The 13849-nt window shown below is 38.0% G+C and overlaps 1 protein-coding gene across 1 annotated transcript; it reads left to right on the top strand.

Moving 5' to 3' along the window:
- The first annotated feature begins 5713 nt into the window (after window positions 1-5713).
- On the top strand, window positions 5714-12815 carry LOC149679038 (multidrug resistance-associated protein 1-like). Its single transcript, XM_089835972.1, has 10 exons — window positions 5714-6179; window positions 7052-7224; window positions 7879-7978; window positions 8076-8220; window positions 8266-8577; window positions 10113-10311; window positions 10417-10543; window positions 11488-12062; window positions 12191-12385; window positions 12626-12815. Exons 1-10 carry the CDS (start codon window positions 5775-5777, stop codon window positions 12735-12737), a joined length of 2343 nt encoding a protein of 780 aa, XP_089692098.1. The 5' UTR covers window positions 5714-5774; the 3' UTR covers window positions 12738-12815.
- Window positions 12816-13849: the final 1034 nt, after the last annotated feature.

The raw sequence follows: 13849 nt of genomic DNA, 5'->3' as shown, positions 1-13849 counted from the left end.
AATAACTAAATAATAGGTAGATAAATATATAAAGTAGGAGGAGCTAGCTGAAAAATATAACTAATCGTCACGAGTGTCGTTTCTAGTCTGGAGAAATGACGCTCGCGCTCAGAATCGTAAGACCATGGATAAATAATGTTATAGGATAGCTTAAAAACAAATTTCCACACGCGCATTCTTTATTCATGGCTTAAGAATAAATCAGGAGACTCAAGTCAGGTAATAAATCGCGGCGCGCATGCCTGAAAATCCGGAAGTAGCGTCATAACGTGATGACGATTTCTTATTATGCAACAAGTTCAGCAAGACCAAATAATTTATATAATCACCTATTCCGATTAAAGTCAGCTACATTTCTGAGGTTGTGGGGAATTTTTTGCGAGTCATCAATTATGTACAACAATGAACCACACTCTAAGAAATAGAGGTGTAAGTCTACACCTTTTTAACTCTTTTTGATGGTGCTAAATTCAACACCATTTCCAGTGTTGGTTTACAACCCAAAGGGTGTTAAATCACACACTCTAAGAAAATGCATAACACTTTAAAGAGTGTCGCATAACGCCTTTCAGAATGTCGCATAATGCCTTTCAGAGTGTCGCGTAACGACTTTAAGAGTGCCGCTTAACACCTTTAAGAGTGTCGCATAACACCATTCAGAGTGTCGCATAACACCATTCAGAGTGTCGCATAACGCCTTTCAGAGTGTCGCGTAACGACTTTAAGAGTGTCGCATAACACCTTTAAGAGTGTTGCATAACACCATTCAGAGTGTTGCATAACACCATTCAGAGTGTCGCATAACACCATTCAGAGTGTCGCATAACACCATTCAGAGTGTCGCATAACACCATTCAGAGTGTCGCATAACACCATTCAGAGTGTCGCATAACACCATTCAGTGTCGCATAACACCATTCAGAGTGTCGCATAACACCTTTCTCAGCGTCGCATAACACCTTTTAGAGTGCCGCATAACACCCTTAAGAGTGTCGCTTAACACCTTTCAGAGTGTCGCATAACACCTTTAAGAGTGCCGCATAACACCTTTTGGAGTGTCGCATAACACCTTTAAGAGTGTCGCATAACACCTTTAAGAGTGTCGCATAACACCTTTAAGAGTGTCGCTTAACACCTTTCAGAGTGTCGCATAACACCTTTAAGACTTTCGCTTAACACCTCTCAGAGTGTTGCATAACACCTTTAAGAGTGTCGCATAACACCTTTAATAGTCTCACTTAACACCTTTCAGAGTGTCGCTTAACACCCTTAAGAGTGGGAGTTTTTTAGTAGGATAATAGTAGTAAAAATACTATATTGACGGAGAAAATACTATGGATAGCTACATTTTGACCACTCATGAGGCATAATTGAAATATCGAATACTCGTATGGTTTTGCCGTTTAATTAATGTTTGAGCATTCGTTATTCCGCAGAATTATTAGCATTTAGTGCTATATTCCTAGCAAGGTATCACCTTGAGGGAACTTATTCCCCTAAAAGGAGGAAATTTCTCACGTGCAGAATTGTACCCCTTTAAGTAAGGGTATTACTAGGATGAAGTGTGCAACGTCTGCATATAAATTTGACCAGTTGATCAACTTAAAATGCAATGTAAAACTGCATGAAAAATCGGTAAACATTCCCGTATTAAACCTTCTGAAAAAAGGCAGAAAGTTTCCGATTTCTACTAGAACAATAGAAATTAAATTGGTTTTTGAGGCCGTAATATTCAGGCAGCAGATTTAGACGATCTTGCTAAATTTAATAATCTCTTTTCACGAAGAGTTTTTCAAGCACCAGAAACGCGTTTAACCTAATTTCAACAACAACATTATTTACAAAAACAAAACCCTTTTTGTACTCTAATTTTTCTAAAAATAAAAGCTAGTGCCCCACATCTTGGCCTGTCAACACTAGACTAGAGGTCTAAAAATGGTCTCTACATGGTTTGAACTTAAACATCATACCAGTAAAAGTTTAAGTTTAGGTGCATTATGGTTTATTTTTTACAGAGCAAACGTCTCTATCCCGTTTATCAGTCCCTTTAGAGATTCAACGTTCATGGCGCTACTATTGATATAACTTCAATCCTAATTTTTTTAAGAATAATAATACTAGCGTTGTGGTTTTAAAACCTAGAACCATCAGAGACCTTTTGATTATTGCCATAAGAGAACCAAACACCACAGGGCAGGGCTACCATCGGATGTAGTTTCCCTCACACCAAGAAGCACCGTTAGAGGCAGTGGTAGTTGGCCAGCCTTCCACGTGTAGTGACCGGGACTTCGTCTGGTGTTGCCTAATGCCAATATTAATGAACTTAGTCTATATTTATTCAAAACCAAGGAGATGAATATAAAAAAACCATCTAAAGCTAAACTAAATATAGATGGCGCAACAAAGATGGTTAATTTAATGTTAAGTGTACCTTGCAGTTGCGATTCTAACTTTTTATTTTATTTTCTAATAAGGCTAGTCTATGCTGTTTTGCCGCTTTTGTTTTTATGGACGATGCGAACGTTCTTACTACTAGGAAAGCCTTCGTTTCATATCAGTTACTTCGCATAGTCACGATAGCAGCACGTTATATACCGCAATTCATCCAGACTTTTGCCTTGGTTGGTTAAACTCGGAACTTTGTCACTTTTTACAAGGAAAGTAGAGCCAACGTAGTTCATTTAGTGAAATATTTTAATAACAACATAAGTATTTATGGAAAGGATATCGCTATATACCAAAACCCCTAGGGAAAGTCAGTCTGCTTTTCCTTCCAATGGTTTTTATCCCTACTTAATGGTAAGATATAATGTTGAAATTCGTTACTTTGGAGGTTTCTGAACAAACCGACAAATGATGCGAAAAATCCTAAATTCGCATAACCGGTTTCCCATATGTTTGAAAAAATATTCTAGCTGCGTTCAATAAGACTCACCAAGTAAGAAACTGAATTTTTTTAAGTTTTAACCTGTGACTTATGTCATCATAAGGCGGATGTATAAATATTCGTAGATATAAATAAGAACAACTTTAATAATTAAAACAAGTTGAGAAACCATTATAATAATAATTAAGAGGACAGAGACAGTTGCGGGCGCACACCGGAAGCTAAGGTGCAATTTTTCAAAGGAAAACCACTACAGGCCAAGGTTTCTTACTTCCCCTCTTATCACACTCTTTGATGGCCTCAACCAGTGAGTGCTGTTAGAGCCCCCCGCCCCTGTTTCCAAACCGGTATCGAGCATTTGCACTCAGCCAAACAGAGAGGAAATGCGATGTGACTAAAAAACGAGATAGAAATTTCTTTATAACTACTTTAAGACTGGCTTCTCGTGTGTGGCCGAGGTAGGCACTCACATGTCCTTGAGATTCAGAAACGACTTTCAAGTTACCATCCCTTCCTTCTTATACTATACTTTCTCTATATCCTCCATGCCTCATAAACATCACCTCCTTTGCCTACCAGAGACACTCAACCACTAGATTCATATGAACTTACAACCTTTATAAAAGGGTATAGAAAGGCGTTTTCTGCTGGCGAAATTTCCAGGGAACAGAAATTGCCGTCAACTAGCTGTGATCTCTATCACTAACAGCAACACGACTCAAAATAGAACGAAATGTCACAATAGGTCATGAATCTGTTAAATTACGGTTTGGAGAAAGTTTAAATCGAAGATGGTAGGGAAGTCTCTTGTCTCTAACCTCTATGAAAGAAACGTACGCATTGCAGAGTTTCTATACCAAATACGAAACTAATTTGTTAAAAATAAGATTTTCTAAGATAACCACAGATCTTCCATTATTCAGCCAATTAATTCTCATTCAGAAAACAAAGTAAAGATGGTAATGGGACAGACCAAGTGAAACTGGTGTACTGGCACTGCTTTCCTTCGTTTTAACAGGAGTTCATACCGGAGTGAAATACATAACACGCGGGCTATGAAATTCGCATTTGTAGACGCTTGACGTCACAAAAACCTCTCTCCTCGTCTCTAAAATCAAATTTGGGGTGGGAAGCTCTTACCGGTTACTAACCTCGCCTCTCATTTCTTCCAAGGGACTCTGGGTAAAAAAGCTTTGATCACATGAACTGCTCTGACCAATCGAAAGCCTTCTTACATTTTGTTTTTGTAAAGACTAACTAACATAGACTGGCGACACTAATATTTTACTGGCTTCATAGTGCAATAGAAAAAATCTTCACCCGTTCTCTGTCTTGTTGGGTTTCCCTAAAGAAGCCTGTCTACCTAGCAAAAAGGCTAGCATTCTATAGTTTTGTGGGAGCTGAGCTCGGATACCGTGGAAAATCAGCTGTTAGGGTTAAAGTTGTCGGTATCGGACTATCGGCATGGCGTACGTAATTAGGGATAAGATTAAATTAAATAAGTTAACGCAGTGCAACTTTTACCTAAGAGAAGATCCAGTAAAGTATAAAAGTCAGTCTACTCAAACCGTTCAAGTTACTTCTTTTAAACCTAGTACGCCTTCCGAGTTAAGCCTTGGCGTTGTTTACAAATCAAGCCAAGCACGAAATGTTAACGTTGGAGGCAGAATTAAATTTAAAAACTTTGAAGAAAGCTTAGTCAAAGTTCCAACCGAAGGTAAGTAGGCCAGTACATTGCGATTTGGTGTGAAATGAAACTTAATTAACTAACTACAGTAAATAATTTTACTTCCATTGCAATACCGATCTCAGCTGTTTAGCAGACGATATAATTTCAAATTTGTAACAGGATCTATGATTGGCCTATTATCCCGGAGCCTACCCCCGCCCCTAACGCTAGGTGTCGCTTTTCGCGCTTTAAATCACATTCCTATGGTAGTATTTGATTCTCCCACTAGAGAGCGTAAAGGTATCGCGGAAACGTCACGCGTCGGTAAATGCGCGCCACTATTAGAGCTCATTTCATCACTCCGGTATGAACTCCTGGTTTTAAGAATAGCGAAATAAGCGAATGTTTTATAACGTTGTATTTCACCTTTATTACAGACAAAAGTTTCTATTTCAAGGATCAATAAAGTTTTGAATTGCACTGTAACCGATAATTACACAGAGAAAAGTAAAACTTCAAATGAAGGAAAATATGGTAAACATAATCATTCATCAGCTTGAAATGAAACTCAACGAAATTCGATAAATGCTCAGCTTCAATAAATGATATCATAAGCTTATGAAACCACCCGTAAGCGTGAATCGGCGGGAAATTATCCACAGGCATTGTCTAGGTAAAACTCGCGACACAAGTCTTCCTGGTGGCACAAAAGGGAAACTTTATTCAAATCGCGCAAGGGATGCTACCGGAAGCTTGGGAATAAATACAAGGATTAATATATAACTTAAACTTACCTATTATAAGCTCTACCTCTATTAATACTTGTAATCATAACAAACATTGTCGTCTGCTAGTGGGGCTAAAACGTGGATTTTGAAGTTCGCGTAATAAAGGCATGCGGCAACCTACACTTTTATCTTTTGTACTTATCCTATTCATAAGAAACCAGTTGTACTGAGTACACTTATCACTAAGAGTTTTTCCCATTTACTTTAAAAATTCGAGATAATTTGCTGTTCCTAATCTTAAACAAATAACTTAAGTCTTAAAAGCCCGCACTAAACCGATTACCGCTGCCATTTATTGCAGAAGCAGACGACTGCTTAGATTTCCGGGTTATAAGGTGGTAGGGGGGTGACTATTCTTTGACGCTCTGGCACGATACCAAGTTAACTGCATGGTACCGAGTTTTGCGAATAATAAGAATTAAGCTTCGAAATGAAATTGCGATATTTTAATATTAGTAAACTCCTTTCAGCTATTGAAGTCGAGATGGCAACATTCCGCTGGAAAGTAGATGAACCAGCGTGTCTGAAGGACATAAACTTCCAAGTGCCTTACGGGTCACTAGTTGCCGTTGTGGGCCCAGTGGGCTCTGGCAAGTCTTCCCTCTTATCCGCATTAGTTAGCGAAATGGATAAAATTGATGGAAAAGTGAAAGTAAACGGTAAAGTTGGGTACGTCACTCAGCAACCATGGATCGAAAACACTTCTCTTCGAAAAAATATCTTGTTCATTGACGATTTCGACGACAACAAATACAAGAAACTCATCGAGAGCTGCGCTTTAGATTTTGATCTCAAGACCCTCCCGGCTCACGACAATACGGAGATTGGAGAAAGAGTACGTTTCGATAAATGCAACTGTTTTATCGTAATTCACCCGTGTTTCAAAAGGCAGAAGAAAATAGGGGAAGTGGGTGGCTTGGGCAACTTTGCGAGGCGTCCCGTTTACGGATTTTTCGCGCCATTTCCCTCCCCGTGGGGGTGAAGAGAGATAGGATTTTTACGCGCATTAACACACGAGTGACGTGATTCTGTGGACAGTACGGTCCTACGCCTTCCAACTGACTAGAGGCGTCTGCTAGAGGCAGTGAGGCACTCAGGCGGAATGGCAGAGGCTGGAATCGAGTGGTAAGTACTAAATTCATAACTTATTTTAAAATATGTCTTTATTTTTAAATACAATGGTATTTTAAGTTCCAGGGAAAAAATTAACTTGTTCGAAGTTTTAAACTGTGATAGGGAAGAGTTCAAAGTAATAAAGTTGTATCCAAGTTGTTGTAGTTTGATTTTTAACATTGGGATTGGTTTGGGTAGATCTTACTTTTCCTTTCAACACAGCCTGAGTTTTCTTATCGGTAGTTTCCTTGTACGTTAAATCACACTGCGTACTCTTAACGACATTCATTTTATTAAATAACCGAATTTTCGTCCTTAATTAAACCAATATCCGCATTAACCCGTTGCCTGACGTAACCCTAACTCAAACTGAAGCACAGCAGAAATATAAGCAGACTACACAAGTTAGTTCCACAGTTCGCTACATGGTGGCGTTCGCAATGAAATCTGGTACTATTTTATGCTTCGCGCCGATTGGCCAGATTCAAATTTTAAGGGTGGTAGGGGAATCGACCATTGTAAGTGAGAATCACTGGACGACTTGTATGGCTCAAGGCTACGGCTACCCACTTCCCCTATTTTCTTCTGCAAAAGGGTATCAACTTGAGTGGCGGACAAAAGCAAAGAGTAAATGTGGCGAGAGCAATTTACCACAATGACGATATTTATCTACTGGACGATCCTTTGGGCGCAGTTGACGCGCACGTTGGCAAACACATTTTCAATAAAGTGATTGGACCAAATGGATTACTTAAAAACAAAGTAGAGTACATAAAATTGTTATTTCGAGTATATCTAGTCAATTTATTCATTTATTCAAAGACCAGAGTTCTAGTGACACACAACTTAACGTTTCTTCAAGATGTGGACAAAATATTTTTCATGAACAACGGAGAAATAATAGAAAAAGGCACTTTTGATGAAATAATGAGCAGAAAAAGTCTAGTTAGTGATTTTTTCGGACAACATGTAAAAGATTATAAGGATACAGTAAAAGAAGAGGTGCAGGAAGTTAATAAATTAACTTCAACTAAGATTTGAGTTGAGGAATTAAGATCTAAAGTTAAATATTTGTCCTTGTCTTCAAGACCCAGCCGAATCTTGCGCTCTAAACACTACCAATATTTTCTTAACACACTATTATAGTTCCTCCAACGGCAACGAAAGAAACAACCTGAGAAATACACCTATAAAGGTATTGCTTACACCAATTCTATAGTAATTTCTCAACTTGTTTTCTAATTTCAATTCTTTCTGCAAACGATATTGCAGACAAGAATTGAAATGAGAAAACAAGTTGGGACTTAAGAAACATCTATAGGGTTGACGTAAGCGCCACCTATTTAAGCGTATTTCTCAGGTAGTTGAAATCCGAGCTTTCATGTCCAAGTGAGACTTCGATAAACTGTATTCTTTTTCAGAGTTATTTCGGAAATATCTAAAACACCTGATGTTAAAAAGAAAGGAACGGATAAAGAAAACGCCAAACTCATTACTAAGGAAGTGTTAAAAGAAGGAAATGTATGCATTTAAAATAATTCAAAAATTCCAAATACATTCTAGGGGTAAATTTTGGCCTTGGTGTTGTAAAGATCTCTTTATGTTATATTTTTTACAGACATCGCTTAAGGTCTTCCAACATTATGCAAACGCAATGGGAATTGGTGGCTGTGTTAGCTTGATTCTTATCAATTTAGCGTGTCCTTTGGTCTATCAGGCAATGATGTACTGGCTCGCTTTATGGGGTGAAGCCTCTAAAGATGGCGAAGCTATTGACCCAATAACAAGAACAACCCGAGTTACAGTTTAAGGCGTGTTGAATCTCTGTGTAGGTGCTACAGCGCATCTGGCTGTTGTCATCTCCTTGTATACGACTATGAAGGCATCCAAAGTGCTACACAGTGACATGTTGATTTGTATACTACGCTCTCCAATTTCTTTCTTCGATACAACGCCTGCTGGTAGAATACTTAATAGATTCTCGCAAGATATCGACGATCTGGACCAACAGGTACCGGACTTGATTAGGAGTTGCATGTTAACGACATTACACATGAGTGTAACGACCGTTGCAGCTTCAATTGGGCTGCCTCTTTTCATAATTGTATTTGCCGTTCACTGTAAAAAATAACCGTACTGTCTAGTACCTTTAAAGGTATTTTTCAATGCATCCCCAGACGTACCTATATAGGTACTACAAAATACCGTTGTTTAAGGGTACTATGAAATACCTCTTGAAGAAGGTACTTTTGAGGACTACAAGGTATTTTGTGATCCCGTAATGGGTATCATTTAAACCTCAACAAAGGTCGGAATAAAACTTTCAAATTGTGAAAGGTACTCCTTATTACCGAAAAGGGTACCTGTTAACACTCAAAAAGGTTCGATAATATACTTCTAAAGGTATTTTGTGCTACCGAATTAGGTGTCAAATAAAACCCACAAACAGGTCTAAATTATACTTTCGCGCCATCAAAAATATTTGCGCCACATTTGAAACTGGTAAACTTTCCTTAATTACCGCGGGCTTGAATCATTTTTAGACATGGTAAGCAATACACCACTTCGATGCAAATGAGACTGAAAGACACGATAGTAATATTTTCCTTCCATCTCAACTTTTAGTGTCTGTGTTGTGGGCTTACGGGATGAGGGTAAAATTTTGCCTTCCATCTCGCCTTTAAGTGTCTGCGCCATAGGCTTGCGGGGTCGTGAGAGTTCGCATAGTAAGCAAGGGATTAACCACTCTACATTTCCCGATACTATATTTAGCTTCCCCTTGTTAAGGAAGGTGTGATACTGTTATAGTGTAAAGGTAATTCAGGGTCACATATACATGGATATTTTCTGAATGGCGACTGAAGGCGTAAGCTCGGATTCAAACCTTTATATTAACTATGTAAGCCTTATATCATAATTGTATTGCCTTTAAATGATGTAACGTATGCTAGTGTACATAGCTGTCAAAGAAAATAATTAATGTTAATTATATGTAATTATATATTTAAGAAAAACCACTAGCTAGGAAACTTGAGATTGAAATTGAAATCTCGGGTAGAAAACCACTACCCAATTCTACCCTACCGAACCTATTCTTTATGGTTATTAATAATATTCCAACAGAGATTTCTTCTACGCTGTCATTACTAGTGCTACTGGTGAAGTAAACAGTTAGTGTTAGAGAATTGGGGCTTGAAGTATTATATCATGTATTTTACTTTAGTAGTGTTAATTATAATCAGCACGCCGGAACTAAAAACTCCCTCTAAAGGAGTCTGTTAAGTCCTTTTCTACTTCCAGGGTACGATAACATACCAGCAGAAGCGCAGAAACTCTAAAAGGTTTCATTATATACCTTATATTTCCAAAATACCTTTTTCGAAATCATTTAATACCCGCACTGTGAGACAACTAATAAAATACGTTCATGGGTACTAAAAAGGTCGCGGAGGTATTTTATAGTACCTTCAAAATACCTTTATTTTTAACAGTGTTGTTGTTACTGCAAATACATTGCTTCAGGTAAGAACGCTAACTAGAGGCAAACAGAAACTAAGATAGTCTCGATCCTTTTTTGTTGAGATTGGTGGATAAATCCTGGAATTGACAAAAAGTTTTATTTGTTAAATGCTGATCAGTACTCGGTTTTACTTAGCGTTTTTTCATGGCTTCAAACCGTCAATTGAAAAGAATATACGGATCAAAGAACTCGTTTTTGTTTCCCAAGTTTCTGGATCAGTTGCTGGCTCTACAGTCATCAGAGCGAGCGACGCGACCAATAAATACGACAATAGGTTTCTTCAGCTTTTAGACGAGAGTACTGCAGCCAATTACATGATGAGCATGTGCCAAAGGTAAATATGGTTTTTTTAACTATACTTTAATGACTCGAACTCTTTGAAAGTTTTTCGATTTTGTTATGAAATTGGTCTCGATTTTAATAATGGTAATCCTTAAAGGTGGCTTGCAATTCGATTCAACTTACTAGCAAACCTCTTGATATTTTCTTCGTCACTTTTTATTGTTCTATGTGAAGGAACTATTTCGCCTGGTATGGTCGGATTTGTTGTGACTGCAGCTATAAATGTAAGTGGTTATAGTTTTTCGAACTTGATTTAGTATGAAATTCCACAAACAAAAACATTTCAACTATGTTTATATGCATGTGAATCAGATAGTATACTTTAATCAGAAGAAAATAGGGGAAGTGGGTGGCTTGGGCAACTTTGCGAGGCGTCCCGTTTACGGATTTTTCGCGCCATTTCCCTCCCCGTGGGGGTGAAGAGAGATAGGATTTTTACGCGCATTAACACACGAGTGACGTGATTCTGTGGACAGTACGGTCCTACGCCTTCCAACTGACTAGAGGCGTCTGCTAGAGGCAGTGAGGCACTCAGGCGGAATGGCAGAGGCTGGAATCGAGTGGTAAGTACTAAATTCATAACTTATTTTAAAATATGTCTTTATTTTTAAATACAATGGTATTTTAAGTTCCAGGGAAAAAATTAACTTGTTCGAAGTTTTAAACTGTGATAGGGAAGAGTTCAAAGTAATAAAGTTGTATCCAAGTTGTTGTAGTTTGATTTTTAACATTGGGATTGGTTTGGGTAGATCTTACTTTTCCTTTCAACACAGCCTGAGTTTTCTTATCGGTAGTTTCCTTGTACGTTAAATCACACTGCGTACTCTTAACGACATTCATTTTATTAAATAACCGAATTTTCGTCCTTAATTAAACCAATATCCGCATTAACCCGTTGCCTGACGTAACCCTAACTCAAACTGAAGCACAGCAGAAATATAAGCAGACTACACAAGTTAGTTCCACAGTTCGCTACATGGTGGCGTTCGCAATGAAATCTGGTACTATTTTATGCTTCGCGCCGATTGGCCAGATTCAAATTTTAAGGGTGGTAGGGGAATCGACCATTGTAAGTGAGAATCACTGGACGACTTGTATGGCTCAAGGCTACGGCTACCCACTTCCCCTATTTTCTTCTGCTTTAATTTAATTTTTTTTCTCTGAACAGCTAATAACCACTCTAAAAACCAATGTAGCCCAAATAACTGGTTTGGAAACGCAGATCGTTTGTGCGGAGCGAGTTCACGAGTATTGTCATTTACCATCCGAAGCAGAGTGGCATAAGGCAAAAACTCCGTTATCTCCACAATGGCCTGAATGTGGCGAAATTAGTTTTCGAAACTACAGTACCCGATATCGTGAAGGAATGGATCTTGTATTGAAAGATTTGAACTTTACGATATTTGCCGGTGAAAAGCTCGGTGTAGTGGGCCGGACGGGGGCCGGAAAAACATCGCTGACCTTGGCACTGTTTCGTCTGATCGAGGCAGCAGCCGGCGAAATAGTAATCGACGGAGTGAAGATCGCTAATATCGGGTTATTCGATTTGCGATCGCGACTAGCTATCATCCCCCAAGACCCTGTTCTCTTTTCGGGCACATTGAGGCTCAATCTTGATCCGTTCGGAAAATACGACGATCAAAGTCTCTGGTCCGCTCTCGAACATTCCCATTTGAAACCATTCGTCAAAGGTCTCGAAAATGGACTCGACTACCCCGTCAGTGAAGGCGGACAAAACTTGAGGTAAATGCACTATGACAACATATAAAGGCTATTGAAATGTCTCATCATACATTCATTGAGAATTCTTGCTTGTAGTAAATTCTCGATTCTAGCTCTCTCATAAATGGTGCATTCTTCTTTCCGTATAGTGTTGGTCAACGTCAGTTGGTCTGCTTAGCCCGTGCATTATTGAGAAACACGAGAATTCTAATATTGGACGAAGCGACTGCGTCCGTGGACATGGACACGGATGATCTCATTCAAGCAACGATAAGTAAGGAATTTGCATTGTCGACGATCATCACCATCGCCCATAGAATCAATACAATCATGGATTATGACAGGTATGGTGAAACGCATTTAAGGAAATAAATACGTTTAATCGGGAACCTTGTACCAATAAAATATTCTGGGGCGTAAAAAGTTAGATATGTTAACTTGTTTAAATTCATGCCTAACGAAATAAAGGCTTATTATTTCCCGCTCAAATGAAGAAACAGAATCTAGTATAGCAAGAAACTTTTTTAAGGATTAGTATAAATTGTACTTTAATTATTTCTGTATTTTTAAATTTATGATGATAGGGTTATGGTTCTGGACCAAGGATTCTTAGCCGAATTGGATTCTCCCAAAAATCTTCTCAATAACGAACAATCGCTATTTTATGAATTGGTTAAAGACGCCAAACTTTTGTAAACATCTTTGTAAATATTTACGTTAATTTTCAAAATATAAAATATTATGTCCGATGAAAATAAAAAATTTTTTAAGGATGTGCGGTAAAGTTTGTTATCAAACAAACAAAACGAAATTTGGTTATAACAAAATTAAAATAACGTCACTTAACGGTGAAGCCGTGCTACTAAGACAAACTTTGGTAATAAAGCTATAAAGACCAGTTACCGGTCCCTATAAGTGACAACAACACTATAGTTGAAGGTTTTAGTTATTTGGTTGTTTCACAAAAGGTTGCATTCAAGAATCCCTAGCTATTGTGCCTTAACCGAGACATTTTTGATTTATGAATACCCCTAGTTAAGCATAGGCTTATTGAATTAGCTCAGCAGTTTATTGATAAAATTGGAAATGATAAAGAACGTACGTGAGTTCAAGAAACTGAAGCATTCGAAAAAAGTCTTTAAGTACATATAGCTCCAACTAACAAACTAAATTTAGCTAAAAGGTCGTTGAAACGCCGTTATTTCCGAGTTATCTTCTTATTATCTTATATGAATAACAAATCCACTAGGAATAAATCACAACCGTAAAAGCGAAGAATGCGTTATTTTTAGGCATTTTAGACATGGAATTTTTCTAGATCATAAGTTCCAAGAACCGGTACCACCAACACTCGTATTTTTTCTACCAACTGCTATTATTGATATAGGCAATTTCTCGCGAATGTTCTAATGTACCTCTAACAGAACACGTTTGCAGATCTGGCAACCTTTCAGGTTAATATTTCTTACTCTTAGTTAATCTACAATAGCTTCGTTGATGGCTATAGAAAGTATTTTTCTACAAAGTGTGATAACGTGTTATTGTTACGTTAATTGTTTACCATTTACAAGCATAACAACCTATTTTATGATAAATCATATCTTGTACGTTAAACAAGATAGTTTAAGCGATCTGCCATGGAGAGATTCGAGGAAGCAAAGTTTATATTATAGCTTGGGAGAAAGCGGAAGAGTCTTCTTAAAATAAGTGCAGAAAGTTAAATAATTAACGGAGAAAGTCCATTTTTTTTTCAAGAATGTTATCGCAAGTTTCGGATAACCTGTGCCAGTCGTCTTCGAAACCTATAC

The sequence above is a fragment of the Phalangium opilio genome, unplaced genomic scaffold, assembly GCF_054372755.1.
Source record: "Phalangium opilio isolate 3A_F unplaced genomic scaffold, DU_Popi_V2 ptg000042l_1, whole genome shotgun sequence".
Lineage (NCBI taxonomy): Eukaryota > Metazoa > Arthropoda > Arachnida > Opiliones > Phalangiidae > Phalangium > Phalangium opilio.
Note: the sequence above shows the minus strand (reverse complement) of the source record. Positions and strands in the feature narration are given on the sequence as shown.

Coding starts and splice junctions, on each gene's coding strand:
- LOC149679038 (XM_089835972.1), top strand. CDS start 5,775: ATGAAATTGCGATATTTTAATATTAGTAAACTCCTTTCAGCTATTGAA. Junction 6,180..7,051: donor ATACGGAGATTGGAGAAAGA/GTACGTTTCGAT, acceptor CTTCTGCAAAAG/GGTATCAACTTGAGTGGCGG. Junction 7,225..7,878: donor TTACTTAAAAACAAAGTAGA/GTACATAAAATT, acceptor ATTCTTTTTCAG/AGTTATTTCGGAAATATCTA.